At 42.1% G+C, this 25,494-nt stretch overlaps 1 protein-coding gene across 6 annotated transcripts in view; it reads left to right on the plus strand.

Moving 5' to 3' along the window:
* The window catches only part of LOC117424354 (FH1/FH2 domain-containing protein 1-like), a 57,330-nt gene that overhangs the window by 15,843 nt on the left and 15,993 nt on the right, over positions 1 to 25,494 (plus strand). For 3 of the 6 annotated variants that reach the window (XM_034040603.3, XM_034040604.3, XM_034040606.3), the window contains exons 4-12: positions 6,205 to 6,272; positions 8,232 to 8,337; positions 10,652 to 10,746; positions 11,784 to 11,895; positions 12,347 to 12,441; positions 14,641 to 14,784; positions 16,972 to 17,351; positions 23,486 to 23,626; positions 24,699 to 24,803. In XM_034040603.3, the coding sequence (XP_033896494.3) occupies positions 6,205 to 6,272; positions 8,232 to 8,337; positions 10,652 to 10,746; positions 11,784 to 11,895; positions 12,347 to 12,441; positions 14,641 to 14,784; positions 16,972 to 17,351; positions 23,486 to 23,626; positions 24,699 to 24,803 (1,246 nt within the window). The remainder of the gene's footprint in view (positions 1 to 6,204; positions 6,273 to 8,231; positions 8,338 to 10,651; positions 10,747 to 11,783; positions 11,896 to 12,346; positions 12,442 to 14,640; positions 14,785 to 16,971; positions 17,352 to 23,485; positions 23,627 to 24,698; positions 24,804 to 25,494) is intronic. The other 3 variants (XM_034040607.3, XM_034040608.3, XM_034040605.3) reach the window with 2 other exon arrangements.

Genomic DNA, 25,494 nt, shown 5'->3' on the forward strand with positions numbered 1-25,494 from the left:
CCCAACAGCACCAGATAATAACAGCAAGCTCACCCCACAGGGCTCTCTGTGGACTGGGAGCTGCTATTGGCAGGCACTGCTCATCTGGGAACCCAGTGGTTACTGCAGCCCAGCATTGTGATTTTAGGATGTTTATATAAAGTGGTCTTTCGATGCAGCTTTAACAGGCTCCACTGGACCTCAAATGACCTTAATTCTAGTTTAACCCTTTTAGTCCCTGAAATGCGGAACTTGGGGGGCCTAGGAGTCCCATTAGGTTCCAACTTGGTTTACGATGGCATATGTTAACATACAGTGCTAAGATAAGGTGGGACCGTGATGTACCCCCAGGACTGAAAGGGTTAATAAGGTTGTTGCATCGTTGACAAAGATTTCTTTTAAAAGTAGCCTTGTGCTGTTGCCTTAGTAACCTGCGGTATGCAATGCAAACCGTTACTGATGCATCATTCGATGGAATCCATGCAAATAAGAATTGTTCCACCGTTGGAGAGGGGCTTGCGGTTGGTTTGGATAATCAGGTCATTACAGATGGATGGGCAAAGGAATCTCTCATTTAAGATCTTTTTTTTGATAATTATGTCGTGTAGAGAAGTCCCACACAGTCAGTCCGAAGAAGGTCCCTTGGGTTGGACCGTGCCTCTAACTCACAGGCTGCCCTGGGTGGTTGTTTTGTGGGTCTATCACATTGCGCTATAGGATGGGAGCCCCTGACCCCCTGTGGGCTACAGTGCAACCTGCACAGCTGGTTATTGAATTGGGGCTAGTGAGGGATGGAGACATTATAGAGACTTTGTAAGAGAAGCGATATATAGGAGAGCTTTGTTGTGCCTGAAGAGTCCATGCCACATTCAAGCCCAAGAGTATTGTCTTTATGATGCATCATGGGAGTCTGTTCAGTGTAGTTTTACCTCTGAGTGCAGAATGCTCCAGGGAGGGCCTTTGTTAATTATAAACATCTACAGCTGTTTAAATTGTTAAATCAGGGCCCCAAGTTGCAGAGGTTACAAGGGTCAGAACATTAGAGCTCTGCATCGTTGTGCTTTGGAATTCCTTCCAGATTTGAAAGTGAAATTGTATTCGCAACAAACAGGGCACACGGTTTGAACCTCAAACACATGTTGACAGATTCTACAGTTTGGTAACATTCATCCTTCAGGGCAGTTCCCCATACTGTACCTCTAAATACAGGAGAGAGAAATAATACTGGGTTTGAATAACGTGTTTACCTCCTATGTCTTTTAGCGCTTGGAGATTTGTACAAATACTTGGAAGGGTACACACAACTAAGAAAAACAGGTAGTGCTTTAGTGCATTCGATGCAAATGAAGCGGAATATCACTTTGACTGGAGAACAGCCTGTTTTTCCTCCTGGCTTTATCAGTACAAGTATCAATAGGTCCATGAAGGAATCCCAAGGTTTGTATGCATTTGTTGGCCTTGCATTCTTTATGAATTGCTCACACAAGGTGTTTCTCTTTGCCCAAGCCTACAGACCTGTCTCTGTGTTTGAGGGCTGTTTTTGTTGTTTGCTTTTTTAGGCTCAGTAACATCTATATTTAGAACAAATGTTGGAGCTGCTGTTGGGTCAGTATAACTAATACTGTTCAGGGTTCATTATAATGACCACTTTTCTTTTTAAAAACTGAATGTATGAATAGTGGGGCTGTCACAAATGACAAATGAGAGTAAATAGCTATGAGAAAAGACCTGCATACAGGACATAATTATTGTAGACTTTAACAGCAGAACGGTGAGTTGGGTCCAGTGTAAGACGTGCTGTCTGTCGAGTCTGAAAGAGTTTTCAGAATGCAGTGGATATATTGGACGCTACCTCTCTGAATGCAGTACCCCTCATGCACATGGTTTAATTCTGCCGTCCTGGATCCAGTAATGAGGCTTGCCTCTGACCTGGATTTTTACTAAGGCTTCCAGCATGCCTGGTAAACTAAAATAGAAGCTGTATTCAGAGAAACCATGTTAGTAAATGCAGCAGCGTACAGAGGTGAAGGCTTCATGGCGATTTTCAGTGAAAACCAGGACACAAGACAGCCTTGAAAAGCATAACCCTGGTAGTTTCTCCTGAGTATATTGTACACTATGCAGCAGCGGTCGCAGTGACCCAGGGATTATTGTAATAAACCCTAAAGATCTGCTTGCACAGCACAGAATTGCCATGGTGAATGTCAGCTGATGATGTTACCATGCGGGCTAGCTGAGCTCGATTACACATTTCAGTCTCAGCTGGCATGCGTGCACTGTGCTTTCCTAGATTTGATTTTATAGAGTTTCCATTGTTCACATTGCTGCCTGTGTTCCTGTTGCTCTACTTTTAACCTGCTGTAAATGTTTTGGACGGACATTCAGGGTAGCGCCGTGATTGATTGATTTATAAAAGAAGTGCTAAAAGAACATTGGTAATGTCTTGGAGAAACGATACAACGAGAAGGCTTCATCAATCACCTGCCAGTCATTGAGCACTGTAATGAAGTGTTTTAGAGACTTGAAAAGATGATCTCTGCTGATCACATGTCGGGTCAGCCTAGTGAAGATCATTATACCAGGATGCCAGTATATCTGTGGAGGATGACTCACGGTTTACCACACAGCTTGTAAACACTGGAGGTCAGCTTTATAAATAAAGCCCATGGTCGCGTGTTGTATTTCAAAAGGATATCCACACGCATGGCTTCAGAGGAAAACCATCACCAAGGAAAGTGAGCAAACGCTTCTGTTATCAAGATGGAAAAAGTTGTACCTTTTTGAGTGAGTGAAGCTATGGATGATTAATATTCAACAGATGTGGAATGTACAGTATTGTGATCACTTATTCAGTACTATCTGTAGAACAGCACCTCCTATTGCATACATATCTATAGCTATACATATCGATTCCACATCTCTGTCTCTGGGAATTTGCATACAAATATGAATTCAATTGGGAAATGAGGTCAGCACCCTCATAATTGTGTTCGATTTATTTGATTAACATGAACCACACTGATTATGTTTGATTAACCAACACTGCAGCACACACCGCAAAACCACAAATCTGTTTCAGGTGAGTGACAGAAAGGGCCTTGTGAACACCCCCCCCCAAAATGGCAAAGCACAAATCAAGTCTTTACTTTGAGTTTAGATTAACTCCATTTAGTCCCCTATATATATCCTGCATACGTGGCCATTTAGCTGATTGAACCAAATGTGAAAGCTTTATTTTAAAGCAGCCTAGAGCAAGAGTGCTGTGACAGGGGCTGAGCTAATCTTTAAAAGTATGCAGAGGTGTTTGATGTTTTAATGAGATTAATTTAGAGGTGTGTGTGTGTGAGAGAGAAAGAGAGAAACAATCTGACACCCATCCCATAGTGACTTTCTGGATGCTCTTATGTAAATCAACTTGGATCGTACTGCACCCTAAATTATATATTTTGTTCTTACAATCTACAGTTTATTTAAGAATAATAGCATTAAACTGGTGGATACAAGCCTTTTTGTACAAACTAGCTCTATACAAAGGAATTCCAGATGGCTGTATCACATCAGTCTCAAGGTCTTCTATATATTACTATATATTAATAAATAATATGAAGCGATTATTAATTAATGTAGGACTCGGGTGATTGGTTTTAGGTAGTCCTGGTAGGGTATTTTTGATCAGAAATATGTATATATATATATATATATATATATATATATATATATATATATATATATATATATATAAATTTAAATAAAAATAAGTACTTGTATTCTTTTAATTTGAATTAAAACCTGTTTGCAGTATGCTGCATAACAGATATGTTGAAGTTCAAATGATCGATGTGTGTTTTTGCTGGTTTGAGTTCACAACATGCATAGGGCAGGGCGATTCTATCTATTGCCAAGGTATCCATTTACTGAGCTGTTGATAAATGCGATGCTTTGCAAAGACAATATTGTTCCTTGATGTACTGGTGAAACTGAACTAGCTGGCAGTATTAGTGCCTGAGCTTTCCAACTGATAAGCATCTTAAGTATAATTGCCATATCATTGGGGGGCTGGTTAGTCCTGGAGATCAAACACTGTTTGGCAGCAAATGTAACCCTGGTATTTGATGGCGATGATGTTATCTGCATTTGAAGCAGCACTGGCGGCTCCCCCAGTGTCTGTGCAGCCCTGTCTGCAATCCCCGATGCACCCCCAGGACATCACTCTTCTGTGTTATCCTTGGAGCGGTGTTTATTTCCTTTACTGAACAGGCACAATAAAATCAAAGCCAGCCGTGCTTTTCATCGGACTGATGGCATGGTGGCATGCTTATTAACAGCAGTCCTCTGGTTTTGAGTGAGTGGTATAAGGATGATCGTGTCTCTGCAGCTGTTCTGCAAAATGAATACAGGTCGACTGCTGCTTAAACTACTAGGCATTAAATAGCAATGCATGATAGTACTTGTTCTAATGCGTTTCCAACTAACCTTTTTAATAAAACAAAATAAATAAATAAAAAAGCCTGAGAAGTATTCCAATGCACCATGACGTTAACTTTGCATGCTGGTAAATGCTTTTTCAACACGTCCCTGGGTTCAGTGAAGGCTCTGCCTGTGGAAATGCGGTGTGGTTCTGCAGGGCTGTGTGTGATTAAGATTGCTGCTAGTTTGGCAGTTTGTACCGTAGAAGAATGTGTTTTCCTCTGAAGCCCCATCTCTGCTAATGATGCGGTTCACTGTGTTTTAGTGAATGTCCTTATATGGACCCTGATACCTAGGATCTGAGCAGAGAGAGCATGTTAACCATACCCTCTGCAAAACCAGATGGGATCCACAAACCTGGCTCTGAGCTGTCACTACACTGTGTGAGCACCTTGCTCCCCCTGCTGGCCAGACAGAGGACAGAGCAGAAAAAACATTGCTTGCTTTACTTAGTTTAAGCTTCAGAAATGGGGGTGGGTGACCTTTTGCCCCAACCTTAGTAAGCATTTCTGTTGACCTGCATTGACCCCTCACCACACCCCTGATAACCTCTCGAGCAGTTAGCTTGACAGGCACAGTGAGATTGGCAGTGTGCTTTCCATTAAGACAGTGCTCCTCGCTTTAAATTATTATTATTTATTTCTTAGCAGACACCCTTATCCAGGGTGACTTACAGTCGTAGACAAAAATAAATTTCAAGAATCACAGTACAAATAATAATACAATTAGGAGCAAGATAAATACAATGACTTTGGTTCTAGCAAGTACAAGTATAACAAAATACCATTCAATAACGGAGCAGATAACAGTGTCAGTGATAGTTACATCAGGATATAATTAAATACAAAATACTACAGATTAAATAACACTTTAATCCTCTCTTTCTTCTGACACGTTGCCTCTGGTCTCGTCTGAGTTTGTTGAAGAATGAAGATGAGTGGTTTTGTAGCAGAGAGCTTTGGTTTGTTGAAGCTATTCTAAACAGCGCAGTATTTGTCTCCCCTACTGTATGCATCCATTATATATGATATGATGTTTAAGATATTCCAGGAAGGAATCCCTTGTAAGACGGAGTTCAGGCCTGGGTCTCATAAATTATTAGAGTGTAAAAGCAGCCGTTGAAGTTGCGTCATTTCCAGCTTCAGGGGCTGTGGCTTGTGATACCCGCAGGCTGTCGACACTAGCAGCCTGTTCAGTTCGGTCTGTCCGTCGCAGATAGTGAGACCCAGATGATTCTCTGGTGGCATACAGAGCCTATCAAGACTGCCCTGTTCTCCTGTCCTGTGGAAACTGACTTCTTCATAGAGCACTGGGATACGATACAAAGTTACACAAGCAGGAGGGAAAAGAGAAATTTATATACATCTAAAACTTCACTTCCTAGCCTGGCTAACAAGTGTCAGAAAGTAAAAGTTTTTTTTTTTCTCTCTCTCTCAGTGAGTCTATCGCGCCAATTTTTCCTGTTGGATTAGATGGGCTTTTGTCTCTGTGGCTGGTATAATTAAACTTGCAGTAAAACCTGAAATACCTCGAACTGCTGTGCAATGGGAGTCTCTTTTCAGTCCTTTTGTATTCTGCTAAAACCTCAATTTACTCTTGACTAACTGTGGGGGGGGGGGGGGATTATTATTTTTTCTATAACAGGGCAGAAGAGCATTGCATACAACAGGACTGGGACATAACAGAGATGTTTGTAAAAGCCTTATGTCAGATAATCTTCTTTTAAAATGTCTTTCATTCATTCTTTTTTTTTTCTAGAAAAGCTGTACAACTCGCATGGGCCAGAGCTGAGACGATCCCTCTTCTCTCTGAAGCAGTTATTTCAGGTATTCATCTCAACAGTGAAACATGGACAGCTGTAGACCCCAAAATCCTAATCCTGAAGCAGGGGGATGCAGCCTTGTCTCTTCCGTTCCAGTGCATGGTCCGATATTATTGGCTTGATCTTCAGCAGGGTCCAGTGAATAACTGTGGAAGTGCTTGGAATGAACTGGAAGAGAAGAGGGTGCCCAAAGGAGACCCTGGGATATACAGTGTGGTGCATGTATAGTACCTGGCATTCAGCCACAAGGGCATGATTGGGCTAGTTTGGATGTGTTTCAAGCAGACAAAGCTGCCTGCCCAGCACACTGATGTTTTGCAAGAGTTGGAGGTCTTTTGATTTGCATGTGGATTGAAAGCCTCTACATGTGGTTCTCTGTTAAAGCACCCAAGTCAAACAGAAGGTGGTGAAGTGGGGGAAAAACTAACTGTAAAATTCATTAAATTAAACGTGGTGCCTGAGAGCCAGTATATCTAAGCAAAAAAATAATGTCCATAGTCTATTATAATTTTTCTGATGAGCTTCATGTAATTGCTGCTTCTAACCAGCAGGTGGCTCCAGGGAGCAATATTACGGTTCTACTAATTACTGTAGGCATGTTATTACTTTAGAAATATCTGTTCCAAGACTTAGGGCAATTGAGAGCTCAGTTGGAATGAAAACCAGAAGACACAGGGGGTCCCCAGGACTGGGGTTGGGAAGCACTGACTTAGGGGCTGGTTTTCCACTGTGGGCAAATTGCCCATGTCATGCATTTACTATGCAGTGGGGAGTTAGCCTCTAGACTGTGTTCCAGCAGTCTGCAATTCAGGTTTAAATATTCATGAAGTAGCATTTGATATCATGTTTAGATTTGGATTTCAGTATAAAAACTTTAAAAATGAATCAATTCACGATCTGTAACACTCCTATACCCCCGGCTTTACCAGTGTTGGCAAGAAACAACACTTTAAAAAATATGTGTTTTATATATGCAAGCCACTCTATAAGCTTCTGCTATTGGAAGTGATGTGGATAATTGGATTTTGAGATGAGGGAGGTGTGATTGCAGGTCCTGCCAGTACACAAAGTCTGGGCATCAGCCCCCTTTTCCCAGTGGCACGAGAAACACATTCCAAGCTTACTAAGTAACTCATTAGTGTGAGCAAGCTATAGTTTCTTTTGACTTTTTACAATTTTTTTTAATGGCAGCAGACAAAAATACCATTTTATAACTTGGGTGTAGCTAACTTGCATGCATTCTCCACAAAGAATTTCAACATTCCTTCGGATAAAATTGAACAGAATGACCTGTTTTGAATGCTGTGTCCCGCCATGTTTAAAATGGGCATGCATGAGTTAGCAGCCCTTCTAAAAGGTTCACAGTGGTGTAGTAAAGCATAGGAAAGGGGTATTGATAATGCACATGGACTATAGGCAGGGCAAGTCCTATGCCAGCATGACCAAGCATTGTAAAAAATGGAAAGCATAGTAAACTGCAAAACCTATTTATGTATCCAAACTAATCGTGCAGCAAGTGACCGGTTTTTAAACAACATGACAGGTCTTGTAATGATGAGTACATATTGGCATTCACAGATTGAAGAGCACCCATTTGATCTGCTTCATGAAGGGTCTTTTCTCTTCTGCTCTCATTAAACCAATGTGTAATCATAATATGGGATTTTTTAAATTTGATTTCTTGTGGTATCACTCTACGATTCAATAACATCTCTTTTGGTAGACATTTGAAATGGGATTTTTAAGTGCTCGAATAAAGACATTTGCTGTAGTGTATTTCCTAGCGTTATTTGGTCGAGCTTGGAAAAAACATCACATTTTTTCACTTTGTGACTCCACATCCGTTCTCTACCAGCTGTTAAATCACCTGCACTGTTCATCAGTGGTTAACGTTAGAATGCATGCAAATCCAGTATAAATGAACTGGTTTGATGTGCTGTTTTCTTTCCCCCCTCCTATGCAGGATGATAAAGACCTGGTTCCGGAGTTTGTGATTTCGGAGGGGCTCACGTGTCTCATTAAAGTCGGAGCCGAGGCGGATCAGAACTACCAGAATTACATCCTGAGAGGCAAGATCTGTTAATGTCCCGGGACAGACAGCTAGCATTGTGAAACAAAACACGTCAAAAACAGCTAGCATTGTGAAACACAACACTTCAAACACAGCTAGCATTGTGAACCACAGCACTTCAAACACAGCTAGCATTGTGAAACACAGCACTTCAAACACAGCTAGCATTGTGAAACACAACACTTCAAACACAGCTACCATTGTGAAACACAACACTTCAAACACAGCTAGCATTGTGAAACACAGCACGTCAAAAACAGCTAGCATTGTGAAACACGGCACTTCAAACACAGCTAGCATTGTGAACCACAGCACGTCAAAAACAGCTAGCATTGTGAACCACAGCACTTCAAAAACAGCTAGCATTGTGAACCACAGCACTTCAAACACAGCTAGCATTGTGAAACACGGCACTTCAAACACAGCTAGCATTGTGAACCACAGCACGTCAAAAACAGCTAGCATTGTGAACCACAGCACGTCAAAAACAGCTAGCATTGTGAACCACAGCACTTCAAACACAGCTAGCATTGTGAACCACAGCACTTCAAACACAGCTAGCATTGTGAAACACAGCACTTCAAACACAACTAGCATTGTGAAACACAGCACGTCAAACACAGCTAGCATTGTGAAACACAGCACTTCAAACACAGCTAGCATTGTGAAACACAGCACGTCAAAAACAGCTAGCATTGTGAAACCCGGCACTTCAAACACAACTAGCATTGTGAAACACAGCACGTCAAACACAGCTAGCATTGTGAAACACAGCACTTCAAACACAGCTAGCATTGTGAAACACAGCACTTCAAACACAGCTAGCATTGTGAACCACAGCACGTCAAAAACAGCTAGCATTGTGAAACACAACACTTCAAACACAGCTAGCATTGTGAACCACAGCACTTCAAACACAGCTAGCATTGTGAAACCCGGCACTTCAAACACAACTAGCATTGTGAAACACAGCACGTCAAACACAGCTAGCATTGTGAAACACAGCACTTCAAACACAGCTAGCATTGTGAAACACAGCACTTCAAACACAGCTAGCATTGTGAAACGCGGCACTTCAAACACAGCTAGCATTGTGAAACACGGCACTTCAAACACAGCTAGCATTGTGAACCACAGCACTTCAAACACAGCTAGCATTGTGAAACACGGCACTTCAAACACAGCTAGCATTGTGAACCACAGCACTTCAAACACAGCTAGCATTGTGAAACACGGCACTTCAAACACAGCTAGCATTGTGAACCACAGCACTTCAAACACAGCTAGCATTGTGAAACACAGCACTTCAAACACAGCTAGCATTGTGAACCACAGCACTTCAAACACAGCTAGCATTGTGAAACACGGCACTTCAAACACAGCTAGCATTGTGAACCACAGCACTTCAAACACAGCTAGCATTGTGAAACACGGCACTTCAAACACAGCTAGCATTGTGAACCACGGCACTTCAAACACAGCTAGCATTGTGAACCACGGCACTTCAAACACAGCTAGCATTGTGAACCACAGCACTTCAAACACAGCTAGCATTGTGAAACCCAGCACATCAAACACAGCTAGCATTGTGAAACACAGCACTTCAAACACAGCTAGCATTGTGAAACACAGCACTTCAAACACAGCTAGCATTGTGAAACACAGCACTTCAAACACAGCTAGCATTGTGAAACCCAGCACATCAAACACAGCTAGCATTGTGAAACACAGCACTTCAAACACAGCTAGCATTGTGAAACCCGGCACTTCAAACACAGCTAGCATTGTGAAACACAGCATTTCAAACACAGCTAGCATTGCGAAACCCAGCACTTCAAACACAGCTAGCATTGTGAAACACAGCACTTCAAACACAGCTAGCATTGTGAAACACAGCACTTCAAACACACATAGCATTGTGAAACCCAGCACTTCAAACACAGCTTTGATCTCTTGGTGTATTGACAGCTGTCAGTTCATTCATATTAATGCTGCTGCTGCTGCTGCTGATCTCCTGGTGTATTGACAGCTCTCAGATCATTGATATTAATGCTACTGATGATGATGCTCATCTCCTGGTGTATTGACAGCTCTCAGATCATTGATATTAATGATAGTAATACTAATGATAATGATGCTGATCTCCTGGTGTGTTGACAGCTCTCAGATCATTGATATTGATGCTAATGATGATGATGATGATGATGATGATGCTGATCTCCTGGTGTGTTGACAGCTCTCAGATCATTGATATTGATGCTAATGATGATGATGATGATGATGATGATGCTATTATCCTGGTGTGTTGACAGCTCTCAGTCAGATCATGCTATTCGTGGATGGAATGAATGGCGTGATCAACCACAGTGAGACAGTCCAGTGGCTTTACACGCTCACTGGCAGCATGGTGAGTTGTATTGCAGACTAGCAGAGCAATTCTGTAACGCAGGTCATCTAGGCACGGAGACCAAGTGCTTACTGACCATTGCCACACTGGAAGATGCACGCTAATCACATGCACAGTGAAAAGCAGTGGGGCTGGCTATTGCAAAGCTTGTTACTGCAAAGTGTAAATGACTCCCTGATTTCAAAAGAGAACAAAATGCCCTTTCAAATTCCAAAGTGAGAAATAAATATCTTGAATGACTTCAAGTGCCTTACATGAAACACCAGTTGTGTTTGTTTCCAGTTTTGTAACCCCTTTAACCCTTTCATGCATGGCAACTTCTTCTAGTCTCTTCATGAGGACATATGGAAGACGCAAGTGCCACACAGACACACACACACACCCACTACCCCATATATTTGCTCTTATTACGACTGAAGTCATTGTATTTTGTATCTAAGAAATAACATGCTAAGAAATAAATAATAATAATAAAGCAACGGGACAAAAAATGCTCAATGTTAAATGAAAAATTCATGCATTTATTGCCCTCTACCAGAGAGACAAAGAGAGATCCTGTCACGGTAGCTGCACCAGAGCTCGGACACTGGGAGCTTCTGGATCGTATTTCTTTCCTTTCTCCTATCGTGGTTGCAATCTGTCTGTCTGGTTTTCGGCAGTAAATTACCTGGTTTTGTGTGGCTCTCTATTGACACCTGCTGGAAGAGAAGTGGAATCCCCCCACCCCTCCCCTCTCTCTCTCTCTCTCTCTCTCTCTCTCCTGTCCTGGACTTGATCCCAGCTCAGGGATTACTCACGCTTTGTTTAGCCTCTTTTTTCTTTCTTTCTTTTTCTCTCTCTCTCTCTCTCTCACACGCTCTCTCTCTCTCACACACACGCTCTCTCTCTCTCGCTCTCTCTCTCTCTCTCTCTCTCTCTCTCTCTCTCTCTCTCTCTCTCTCTCCCGTCCTGGACTAGATCCCAGCTCAGGGATTACTCACGCTTTGTTCAGCCTCTTTCTCTTTCTCACTCTCTCTCTCTCTCTCACTCCCCATCAGCACCGTCTGGTTGTGAAGACTGCTCTGAAGCTGCTCATTGTGTTTGTGGAGTACACGGAGTCCAATGCTCAGCTTCTCATTCAGGCTGTCAACACAGTCGACGCAAAGAGAGGTGAGTCTGTCGGTATACAGTAGGATTTAAAAGCGCTGCACGCCACACTTCCACGTTTTATATGAATGCATTATGAATGTACACTGATTGGTGTTGACCTGTAGCAACACATTTTTTTTTTTTATTGGTGTAATTGTGTATTCTGGTGTAATTGTGTATTTTTAGAAAATCAAGTATTAAATGTTTCAATAGATATGGGACTAGATTCTCAAAGCTGTTTAGTCCAAAACGTCATTAGCATGATATTTTCACAAAGTACTAACACAGCCAAGAAAGTTATAAACAGGAATAAACAACTCTGACATCTGATGCTGGGGCTTGTGTGTAGTCTTGAGTTTCTCAGATTCATTCTAGAATTGTAAATGCTGCTCCCGATGCCAATAACGATTTGGAGTAAGTATCTTTGAGGGTCTAGCCCACGTTGTCTTTTTCATTGTGGTTTGTTGTACAGACACCAAGCCGTGGTCCTGTCTAATTGAAATACTGGAAGAGAAGAATGGAGCTGATGTGGAGCTGCTTGTATTCACAATGACACTAATAAACAAGGTACTGCAATCATTGAGACTTGCTGACCTGTTTGCAATGCATGCAATGATGTTGATTTTAAGGGTTTTCATATGAAGATCTGTAATGAGTGCATTATGAATTGATGTTTAGAAGTTCATGCACAGTTCCACTACACTGCTGGAGTGAGTGCATTACTTTGCCCCTGGTTTTAAGAGTGATGTTCAATCTGGAAGCTCAAGTTTTTAAAGTTTGCTAGTTGCTACTTGTTGCTACTGTAATGCTAGTTGCTACTAATGACTTTAAAATAAGCTTTCCTGTTAAATAAAGTCATCCTCAATTTCAATAACTATTTATTTTCATTACTGCTTTATTCACATGAAGCATCATCTGTCATAAAGTCTTTTAATTCTCAGATTCCAACTCATAAGCAGATCATTCTGGGATCATCCCAAACGTAACATTGCCTTCCCTGACCCTCTCGGAGCGAACGATGCATCCCCGATTTGGAAATAATGTAGCTGCCTCCCGGCACTGGCCAACAGTTTGATGTTTGGGGATCTGTAAAGATTGCGTTCCCTTTTATTGAATGTTTTTCTTTTTCATTGGCTGCTAATGTTCGGGGTCCTTCATGTTGTAGATCACCTCTGCCTGCCTAGCTCTTTCCTGCCTGCTTTGCTACACAGGGTGCATTTTTCATGTTGCATCTCACATGTTTCGTTTATCCAGCCTTTTCTTTTTTTCCTTCCAGTGCATTCTTACACTTTTTCTATTATCATCTCCCTAAACCTTTACCAGCCCTTCATATCCTCCTGCTTGTTATCACTTTGTACTGTTAACCTATCGCTGTGCCTTTCATAAACCCTTTGTGTACCAAACTTTCAGCAAAGGGTTTCTTCTGGGTTGAAAACACATCGGAGGGCAGACGGTGTGTATTCCAAAGCAAACAGTGAGTGTTTTAAATCTGCCAGAAATCTGCCATTTCCTTTTGACATGTGACCCCCAAGCAAGTATATCTGTGAAAGTGGGCAATAACTCGCCGCGTTTCAGGAAGGGTCTGATGCCTGCTGTTGATTTATAAGGGCTTAAAAATGCTTCACATCTCCTCGGAGAATTTCAATTAGCTCTCGTTTTCAACCCACTTTCCTCGCTGCCCGGTATCCTGCTAGAAGGGAGACGCTGGCAATGGTCAGCCCTGTGCTTGTGTCCAGTCCTGAGCTGTTCTGATGTACCGTACCTCCCTTGTCTACCGGATCCTGTTTAATATCATAGCGCTCTTGACGCACGCGGCTTGCGCTTTTCCTGTTGCTAAAAGTGCAGCACAGGTGCTGTAAATCAGTGCAGTTGTACTGGAATAAGACCTGAATCTTAGTCATTCTCCATGATTATTATTTATTACTATTTGTTTATTTAGCAGACGCCTTTATCCAAGGCGACTTACAGAGACTAGAGTGTGTGAACTATGCATCAGCTGCAGAGTCACTTACAACTACGTCTCGCCCGAAAGACGGAGCACAAGGAGGTTAAGTGACTTGTTCAGGGTCACACAATGAGTCAGTGGCTGAAGTGGGATTTGAACCGGGGACCTCCTGGTTACAAGCCCTTTTCTTTAACCACTGGACCACACAACCTCACGATGTTCTGTTGTAGACTACATTAGGTTTTTTTTGGAGATCTCAGTTGGGTAACAAATGTAGAAATGATTATCCACTATAGTTTTAACTAGTTCAAATAACACTTCTAGGTAACTCTTATTGATCACCAGTCCCTGGCTTATCAATAGCTAGTTAATATTCAAATGCAAATATGATAAACCTGCCTTTGCGCCAAGTTAAAGTTTGCACAGTTATTCCTTCTCTAAAAGATATTGGAAGTTTTTACATTTTGTCTTGATAACTTTATGAAAGCAAAAAACAAACTTTTGCTCTTATAGAACAAGTAAAGAACAGATGTGCATTTACTGTTGGAGCTCTTAAATTCACCTACTGAGTTATTCATTAGAAGCTTTTGAATATTGTTGTTTTGTTTGTTGTTTTTTTTTAAATAGATTTAAACTTGGAGCACTGGAACAAAAGCTTTGTGAATTTGACCCAGCTGTTGTGATATTTGACAGGTGCTTTGTCCAGTATATTAGACTGTGCTGCAGCGCTGCACACATAGACAGGATCCTTCGAAGGTGCCCAGCAGTGCTGTCTGTGCGTCTCTGACCTGCTCTCAATCTCTCTCTCTTCCTGTGTTCAGACACTGGCAGCTCTCCCAGACCAGGACTCGTTCTATGATCTTACTGACTGTCTGGAAACACAAGGCATGGAGACCATCATCCACAGACACATGAACAACAAAGGAACCGATTCAGACCTGAAGCACCAGTTCACTTTATATGAGGTAGGAGCGTGCGCTGCATTCACACACGGAGACACTCCCCAGCACGAGTCTTTCAGCTCCATTCATTTTACATCTGCATTGCTTGCAGATGTAAAATGAAGGGGGGGGGGGGGGGGGGTGGGGGGGGGGAGGAGTTTGAAAAGCTCTGTGTCGTTCGACTATTGCCCCACAGAAGGACCACTATTGCGACAGACAGTCCTCAAATAGGGACATGCATTGGGGGTTGTTTATGTGATTTTTATTGTTGTGTTCTAAGAGCACTGATTCAGGGTGCAGGTCGGTCACAGATCATTTGTATGAGTTTTGCTGACAGCTCGCTAGATTCATTCTTTCCAAGGACTTTGACGGTCGCTGTTAGGTTACACTGCAGGTCATTGACTTGATCCTAGGTCTAGACGTGCGGTTCCAAAAGGCTAGATGAATGTTGCTACTTGCCAGCAATGTAAATGTGCATGCACTACATACAGAGAGACCTGTCTGAGGTACCATTGCTCAGATCTGGAATACATCATGCAAGCTTTCTAAATGTATCCCAGCACTAAGTAATCAATCATCAATGCGTTTAATTATAAATGGATACAGGCAGGGTTGGGTCAGTTCTGTATATTGGGTCAATTGGGTTGTACTGTAGAAGGACCTTCCTCCTGAGTGAAGCTGAACTCTATATAGAACAGAACAGTGACTCGACCCGCTTTATTCCAGTCATAGTGGCTGGATTGTGAGCTCCCTTTGTCTGACTCCTGGGTTTCAACACACAGTTGGGTCACCATGCTGTGTGTGTGTGTGTTCTCATCTGAGAGACGCCTGAAGAGGGCTGTGTCACTTCTGCACACACGTGGTGGAATAGGGGGAGGGGGTCTGACCAAGACTTTCAGTATTAGTAAGATAAACATCTGTCCAGAAACCTTCTTAAAGACCACAAACTGATGTAGTGGATAAACACAGCGGATCCTGTTGCTTTCCAGAAAAGTTTGTAGAGTGTAACTGACCATTTTAATACTCTTTACTGTTTATTTGCATAGCTTTGTCAGAGGACTAATTCTGAGTCTCAATAGAGATGTTCAAGACGTTTCTACTAATCTTTGACAAGGGAGCATGTTAAATAATTTCAGTAGGTAACACTTAGATGAGTGCTTAGCTGTCCTTTGAACAGTTTATCTGGCTCCTTTGTAATCTCTGCATCTCGGAGGCTGTTGGAGGTTATTAAGAAAAATTGGTGTCTTAAAAACCAAATTCAGTAAGGCTCTGAATGTCAGGACAGAGTCACACGTAAAACCCTTTTGAAGCTGTTTGTATTCATGCAGAAACTGGTAAACAATTTTAAAGGGGAAGTCTTATTCAGCTTGTAATGCTGCTACATGAGAATACATGTGTGAAACAGTGATGTCTTGTAATAAACTTTGTGTCCTTCGTACAATGCTTTCTTTATTTTTGATGTTTCTGATATTTCATACTTGTTCTTCAAATTTCACTCATGGTATTTTATTGTATTGTGCGAACCTAGCTTATATGTGAAGACAGATTCACTGACATTGTGTATGTGGTTGGTAAATATGCTACATGAAAGCAATGCAGAGTAGTGCCACTGCAGGAGACGGTGTGTTGAGTGCACAAAACCACATGGGAAGTGGCTACATTAATCAGCTAGGCTTGGGACGTTATATTCGGCTTTCCATTGATGAGGGGAGAGCAGACTGATGACTAACAGATGGGGATCTCAAGGAGATTAAAGCGTTAGGAGTATTTTTGCTTTCACATAGTTTTTGTCGTACTCACTGAATGTTCTGTGAAAAAGTCCCCTTCGTTTCCAGTAAATGTTGCATTAATGCGTCAGTTATTCCTAAAGCAGTGATGGTGAGATACAGTACTGCTGTCAACAGCATTTTGTGCATTCTGTTTTTAATATAATAATCTTGTATATGATAACGGATACACAATATAAAAACATATACAGTATATTGTAATCAATTTTATTATTTAGCCAGGGATATTTGGGCGATTTGCCATCAGAGTTTATTTTTTGGCATGTGGTCTGCAATAGGAATTCAGTTTACAGAAATAGAACCTAGACTGTGTCTCTCTTAGTTTGATTTGCAAGTAGAATCAGATTTAATTTGGTGTTGGTGTGGTTTGTTTGTCAGGCCCTGCATTAAGTTTGCTCGTGCTCTTCACCCCGTTTCTCTGCAGAATGCCTTGAGGTTTGAGGACGGCGAGCTGGACAGGGCCCTGCCCAACGTGCGGAGGGACCGAAGGAAGTTGGCGCCGAGCACTGAAGAAGGCCGGAAGAGCAGGCGAACTTCTGGACAGAACATGACGGAGGCGACGTTCGCCTCCACAACCCCGTCCTCCTGTGCCTCCCCCAGCCCCACCCTGGAGAGCAGCCTGCCCAGTCTGAACCGCTCCCACAGGACCCCCCTGCCCAGCGACAGGGCTTCCAGCTCCCAGGACACGGGATCCCAGAGCTTATCTCCCGCTCTCTCTCCAGGCTCCGGGTCTCCCGCCGCAGCCAGCAATGGCATTAATTTCCCTGCGGCAGAGCTCCAGCAGAGCGAGGGGACCCCCAGCACGTGAGTATTGAGCAGCACAGCACAGGGCTCGGTATAGCAGTATGGCAGTAAAAATGTCAGCACCTCGGATGAGAGGAAAATGTGCTTTCCAATTGGCTTTTAAAACGTAGTTGTAAAGGTGAGGGAAGGACAGCTTTTCTTGTTTTTGAAATCAACACATTAGTGAATGGATTTATTTAATCCCTGTCAATTTAAATCGGCACACCCCTACTTTGTACGCACATACACACACACACACACACACACACACGATGCAAGGGGAAGGGGTATTTTCAATAAGTTTTTTTTATTTATATGACTCGACTTAAAAATAGATATGAAGTAATCTGATCATTGTTTCCATTCCTGGAAAAGTTTACAAGAACAACCTCAGGTTTGGAGAATTTTTCATTTCAGCTCATCTTTCTGTCCCTCCTAGACTCTAGATACACTACATGTAAATGTTGTAACTCTGAGGAATTCTGTGTTCCCACACAATACCATCTTATTCCTGAATAATCCGAATTCGGTCATCACTTCTGAACTTGGTAAAGCACACTCGCTCTTTGTTGCTTTCACAATAGGAGTCTGTCTGGAACCAAATCAATATATATTCTGTAAACTATACATTTGAAAATTCATAAAGACTGACGACTGTTTTTGATAGTGCATTACATTGAATTGATTTGTATTATGGCATGACTGTGTCTGTGCAAGGTGATTGTACTGTAGCTAGCTACCCCTCTTGTTTAAGAGAGTGCTTTCATGATGTTTTGAGTGCTTGTATCAACAGCAGCCCCTGCACCGCTGGCCTGTGAGATCCTTGAGTAATGCTGACAGATTGGGGACCGCTTTAAATGCTTGCTCTGGAAAAGCATGTATATCAAAAGCTCAGAGCAGCCAGAAAAACAACACATGTGGGGGAAACAAATCAAGGTGGACAGAGCTATGTAATAGATTTGCCATGTAACTTTTCCATATGTGGTAAAAAAAAAACCCTGTGCGTTTCTCACACTGCGTCTGCTGGAGCACGCTGCAGAGCTCAGCTGCTTGAGAAGCTGTTCAGACATGCAGTATAAAGCAGACCCTCCAATTAGGAAGAGCTGTGCCGAGCGGCTGTACAAACTAGAGGATGCTTCTCAAAGTGAAATACATTTCGTTTTTAAGGAAGTATTAGAAACGGGGCGTTTTGACTGGAGCAATCAGTCTAGCAGAATGCGTAAGCCAACTTTCTACTGCCTTTTAAAATAATGGAAGTGTCTCCCAGAGATGACCAGTCACATATAAGAGGCCAGTAATGTTAATACAGCTGGTTTAGTACTAGTCTTGGAATACTCTACCTAAATTAATGTTGGATACTGCACGTTTAATGCTAGTCTCAGTTTGTGAAACCAGCCAGTATGATGGGGTGCTATGGAGCATGCTATAGGGGCTGCTATTGAGATACAGAAACTCCCTTTAAACTGTATTCCTGAATGAACACTTGTTGTGCAGGAAGAAGAACATTCACAGACACAGACACACACACACACACACGTTAGTGCAGTGCAGTCTGTGCTGGGCCGCCCTGGGTAGTGTACAGATACCTCTGGTTTTCGTCACTGGACTATGGTCTTTCTCTCCGTTCGGAGGGCATGACCCCTGTGCTCAGTTGCCTGTGGAATTGCAGGACTCGTTGTTTGCCTTCGCTCTTCCTGTAGATTGCCGATGACCCGCGAATGAGTAAGAAAAAACGAATATTAACCACAGTTGTTACAAAGCCCTGTGCGGTGGAGTTAGGATTAACCGCTATAGACAGCATTTGAAAGGAAGGCTGACTAATATCTTGTCAGGTGAGACATTCAGCCCGTTACCCAGTCGGGTTGGAATCTCAAGGATCTCCAGTGGTATATGGAAGCTCTGTTCTGCGTAGCACGCTGTGGGAGACAAGACATGGCAGCGAATTTGACTTTGATTTCTGTACAGTACTAGCCCTCTGCAGCCGGACCCCTTGGAATGTATTGATCCAGGAGGGGCTTTACAGTGTTTACAGTGCAATGGACTATAATCTGCAGTCGTCATCCATCTTTCCAACTTGCTCTGCCCTACACACTTCCAGAACAATATTCAGTTGTTGGGTTTTGTCCTAGTGATATCGATGGGAGACCGTACTGTATGTAATCTTACTGTCTAAGGAGTCTGCTGCATTGGTAATAAATAGTTCATCTCTAGAATTGACAATGCTAGAACCACTGTCCCAGGGGCTGTGTGACTGGCAGATGTTATTCACTAGTGTTTCTGCAGAGGCACTGCTTGGCTGTATTAATGAATTTGATTGGAGACAGGTTTTTGCACGCTCAGATTTACGGTCACAGGATGTGCCTGTTGAAAGTTGCTTCTTTATCAGCTGTTTGTGTAGTTATGGGAGTTGAGCTGGGGAGCGATACAGCTGTAATTATGCTGGTAACTCCGGTGTGGTCTGGTTTAACTGCACACAAGCAGCCATTAGCTGGCCATGAGTTCCTCTATCGTGGGACAGTCCTCCTTGTTTTGAACCACTGTCCCTCGTTAGCTGGAGTGATTTAACATGGGGGATAGGAATGTCCCTCCTTTTTTTTTTAACATTTCGATTTTTTATAATGGTATTGATTGGAAACACACTCTTTCCTACTAAAAAAAACAGTTTGGCAGCTCAGGGCCCTGAACTGTATGCTGTATTCATAAGGCAATAGCGTACCAGAAAATGCATAGCCATGCAGCGCTCTGATGGAAGTAAGACTCCTAGCAGTTGGGTCCATTCCAGGTTCTATATGCGTAGTTTTATAAGCTTATGTGGCTGATTAAGCTCAGAAATATTGTACTGTATATTATAGCTTTTATGGTATAATATCTGTGCTGTTTGTAGTGCTGGAAAGGCACAGCTACTCCTATACCCCAGAGCTGTATCAATCCATCTCTAGGTGCTTGTAGGGGTGTGCTTCAAACAGCAGTGATCATCCCACACAGTTTATACAGGGCTGTGATGGTTAAGGAAGGTCTTTTGCAAAGAGGATTACTCGGACCATGTCAATGCAGCAAGCTTTAGGGCATCTCTTTAACCCAGTCCAGCACAGGGCTGAACAAATAAACCTGCTGACTAGGTTCGATAATGTTTTTCTCTGTAACGGATTTCTGTAATTAAGGGTGGAATTACATGAAAAATATACATATAGCGCCTCTGTAATTATATGGTATTGCTAATGGAGGTGTGCGTTGAAAGGGTATATCTGATTTAAATGAACAAACCTAAATGAAATTGCAACAGCAGCTAAAACAACCCCAAGCAAGCGAGAAGTAATGCGAACAAGCGTTGTGAACACTGGAGAGACAGTAACCTGTGTTCTGTACCCCTGTTATTATTCTTATTACCGTGTTCTGTATCCCTGTTATTATTCTTATTATTATTCCTTAACATCTCCCTTGAGGAAGCTGTGAAACATTCTTCAAGCTTTCAGTCAGCCGGTGCAGAACACAAACACCAAACTGCATCCCTCAGAAACCTTCAAGCACAAAGCAGCCAGAACAACCCCAGCCTGCTCTTAAGAGTTGATCCTCTGCATTCTTTGGGTTTAAGGAATTAATTCAATAATGCTTTGGGCTAGCGTGTTCTGCGGACAGACAGTTCTGCTCAATGTTATCTTTTAAGAAAAAGAAACAATAATAATTGGCACGCACTTGGATGGTTATCAGTTTGCTAACTGAAGCCGTGGTTGAGATTTATTATTTTAGTTTTAAAGAATAAATATTATGGCCTTCTGGCATGACACAGTTAATGCAGGGTATCTTCGGGCTGGCTTACATGCAACTGGGGTATTTCCTGAACATGGTTGCGCTTCCGGGATCTCAGAGTGTCTGGTTTTCAAAGCTTGTCAACCTCTGAAACCTATACTTCAAAAACACAAGTTAACAATCCAATCCAATCCTATATAATAGAGATTTAAAGCATCTTCTGTGAAACACCTGTAAGAGCTGAACATTAAAGAAAAGCCTTGTCAAACTAATAGATTTTAAATCTTGATTAAATAATGTTCACCGTTGCCAAGTCCCCGATACGTTTCAGCAGAACATCCCATAAACAGGGAGCGCGGTACCTGTGTGACCGGCCTGCCTCCCTCAGTTTTGAGCCGAGCCATCGGGATGGTCAATAGTGTGAAACAGTTCTATGCTTCAGACTTTACCTACTTACTTACTTATAGTGTGCAGTTTCCCTTACACACACGGAACACTGCTTGGGTTGTTTTATGTACACTGTGTATGTGTTTATTTTTTGCTGATTCTGAACGTGAAATCTGCTGGTGTGCTGTGTTGGGACTGTGTTAAATAGTTTTATTTGGGGTTCTTTACCTCTCCAGTTCTTGCATACCATTCTAAGTTTAGATTGTGTCTGCTAAAATCAAAACATTTTATTCCGTGTTGATAAACCGCCTCTGCTTATGAAGTTTTTCTTGGAAGTTTCCACACTTTATGAGAAGAATTTTTTTTTTTTTGCTTGTGTCAAGCTAGTCTCTGGGTGTTCAGCACTGAGTAACTGTAACAACAATAATGGTTTATTTTGAAAAGAAGGGGCAGAAAGAGCGTGCAGTGGTTTTTAGAGTTGTTTTGTTTATAGACTTGGCAAATGCGTATTTGTTATTTATTGCGTAAGTGTTGCATGATAACCGAACCTAGGTTCCACTGTGAAATATTAGGAGTTGATTGAGCTCAGACGATCATGTGTTTCACAGAAAATTAGAAAAGGAGGCTGAAAATACTTTAATAAATTGGACTGCTTTTATAGGGTATTAATTACCATTCCGGCTACTAAATGTTAAACAAAAACATACTTTTTATACCCTTTTGCCTTTTGGAGCTGATGCATGTAGAACTGTATAAAAAATGGTTTTGCTGTCCTTATGTTATGCAAGTCAGTAACGGTTTCAGTGCAGTGTTCAAGCTCATTAGAAAAAAACAAAAAACACAAGATTTCCCTGGCTGCCTTCACCTCTTCCTGAATGTTGTGATGATTTAAATAAGGTTTATATTCATTAACCCTTTCTAAAACGTCCCTCAAGTGTCTATCTAGCCACTGAGAAATAGTTATTATTATTATTATTATTATTATTATTATTATTATTATTATTATTATTTGAATAAGAGTGAAGACCCCTTATTCGGAATCTCTTATTTTGGACTCTGTTGATGTAAACCCAAGCCTGGCTGGGTCTGGATCGCTTCTATACGAAGTAACCACGGAGAGTGAGTACATCACCTCCTACTCATCCATGCACTGTAATTCACACAACTCCCTGGAGCGCAGATGCCCGGGGGTGCGCTCCACAATCATAGTATTATGAAGAAGAAAGAAGAAAAAAAAGCGTGGCTGAATACAAATGTGCAGTGTAACTGGGTTTGGCTCTCAGATAAAACAGTACCTCTTGAGACCTAGGCTCAGCAAGTCTAGTAAAACACGGCTCCAGCCTGCCCAGCTCGCCGGAGCCCAAGCAATCATGCTGACCCTGGCTTGAACACTGCATTGCAATATCAATCATGCCTTCATCGTGGTGTGATGTCATTGCTGACTAGAACCTAACCCTTTCCAGTGTGCTTTGGTTTCAGTGGTGGAATGTGTACTGTGCTAATCCAAGCTTTTCCAGAGCTGGTAACACTCCTTCAGCGGGCATTTTTTTATACCTGACAAGCTACATGTGTTTACTACAGTGTAGCAGCAATCATAGTATGCGGGCAATTCATTGGACATGCAATTAGTGACCACACTGCTGCTACTTAGAGATCGGATGTGAAGCACCGTGCAAATAAATGTAACCCTAAAGGGGCTTTAAATGGACTCCTTTGTCCTTTAAATGATCATTTCAGTCTTGTGAACCAGCAGAGCCAGTTGAAAGCCACTAAACTGCCCCTCTGACCAGGCCAGACCTGTCAATTCCAGCAGGTTACACCTTCACGTGTGGTTTTGTGCCTGGTATTGCAGTGTAATCAAAGCCCCTTAAAGCAGAGTGTTACCCCTGATGGAATGTGGGGATGCTAACTTGTCTGAAGATGCTTGCCCACCTTGGATGTCCAACCTTGGTTTCTGTGGATGGGTTCCTAGCTCCCTCTATAATCTGCTCATTTACTAACATCGCTGATTTATCATTCAGATCATCTTCTCACCGCCCTGGTCCTTTCACCAGGGGGCGCTCATTCGTCAGTCATTATGTGCCACCTCTGGGCATTGGGAGAAGGTCTAGACTCTCTAGCGGTCAGTCGGTGTCCGGGGAAGCTTCTCCCACCTCTGCCAGGTTTGTAAACTGCATCTTCCTACCATTTCTCCAATGAACATGAATTGTCACCTGACATGCTTTTAATCACGTCAAACCAATCAGTCATTTCTCTAACCATTTCTCTTTGGCAAGGGTGAGCTGGTCATTGTTGTTCAGGCAGGACACATGAGTTTTTACTGTGTTCTCTAAGAAGATTCTATTAAGGTTCTTATCAAACACATACCAGTTCCTATAGTACATTGTATCATGTACTAGCGTGAGCTGGTCTGATATCTTAAGGACTTGGTAGAGACAGTTAAGCATATAATGACTGTTCAATTTATTCATTAATTAAGTGTATAGCAGGGATGGAAATAAGACTCAAATTGCATAACAGTTTGACCCATTCCTGGTTTTACTATAAAAAGACACACCTGAGCTTGTTAGCTATACATTGTGGCTAATCCAGCTCTTAGTAAAACCTGGAATGGCTGAAACTGCTATACAATAGGAGGGTCATGTCGTTTCAGGTCATTCGGATGCTGGATGCACTTCGAGGGGTATCTAGGGTAAATCTCTTTTTGTTTGATACTGTAGGCTTCAGTCTCTTGAGCCACACACATTTAACAAGTCGGTAGACTTGCCTTTATCAAACACTATGCGTCACAAACAAAAACCTACTGCGATGGCTCTTAAGTGTTACAATTTGTCAGGATAAGTATTAGGTATGTTAGACTCTATATGCAAACATTACATGTAGTTTTCAATATATTAGTTGGGGAAACCTGATTTGTATTCAGAAACGCGCTCTCTGAGGCAACAATACATGCATTGAAAACAGTTCTTTAAACGAATCCCATTCCATGCTGGGTCCGGGAACACAAACAGGAGCAGCACACAGAATCCTCTGGCGTGAAATACAGAGTGTCAGTATTGCACTGAAAATCCCGAGAGAGAGAGAGAGAGAGAGAGAGAGAGAGAGAGAGAGGCTGACAGGAGACTGTTTTTTCTGGAGATATTGAAGGACCCTTGGTTCAGTTCTCCAGTGTTGGATTTGTGCACCATTGCAATGCTGGTTCCTCTGCTTCACCTTGCTTTCACCTGTCTGCAGCCCTGCCTTCCAGGACTCCTCTCCCAACGGGAGCCAGTCGGATCTGCACTGCACTCAGCCGGCACCAGAGAAGGAGGGCACAACTTCTGAAAGAGGCATTTTCAAGTAAGTCGCTTGCAATTAATATATTTCTATATACTTTAGGAACTAGCAAAGCTGGCAGATAGATATGTTTTTTTTCTATTACTATAAGGCATAGTAATGGTATAGAAAGTAAATATTTTATAAATGTGTTCATTTCTGAAGTTGCCGGGGATCAAATCTGAATTTCATGGTGTTAACGAAAGTGTTTCTTCTGTACAAAATGCTTGACAGTGATTTTAAAAATACAGTACCCGACTTTTGATTAAACTTTCTAGTAGATTCCCATTAATTGCACGGCCCGTTTTGCTATGCGTTTTATGCACTTGCCTAGACCAGAACATGTCATTCTAAAGAACAGCCGTGTGCATTTATAATAAGATACGTGTTTCACAATTATATGGAGCTGTTTTTTGCAATTACATCAGGTATGTATTTAAGGAAGTTTTTTCATTGTCATTAAACAAATCCATGAAGCTGTTGAAAAGTCGCTGCTACTCCTCTTATGCTCCTGTAAGTGTAGACAAGTCTGCAAGGGTTCCATTGGTTTTTACTATTACTGCACCCCAACAGCGTTTAACCATTACATTTCCAGGCTGCTGGTTTTGTTAAGCAATACACTGTATTACGAGGAGTTTGCTAAAACACTCAACGCTCCTCCTTCTTGGCTTTCTCTGCCATGTACTAGATAACTTTTTTTATTCTCTTTTTTTTT

The sequence above is a fragment of the Acipenser ruthenus genome, chromosome 19 (assembly GCF_902713425.1).
Source record: "Acipenser ruthenus chromosome 19, fAciRut3.2 maternal haplotype, whole genome shotgun sequence".
NCBI classification, from domain to species: Eukaryota; Metazoa; Chordata; class Actinopteri; order Acipenseriformes; family Acipenseridae; genus Acipenser; species Acipenser ruthenus.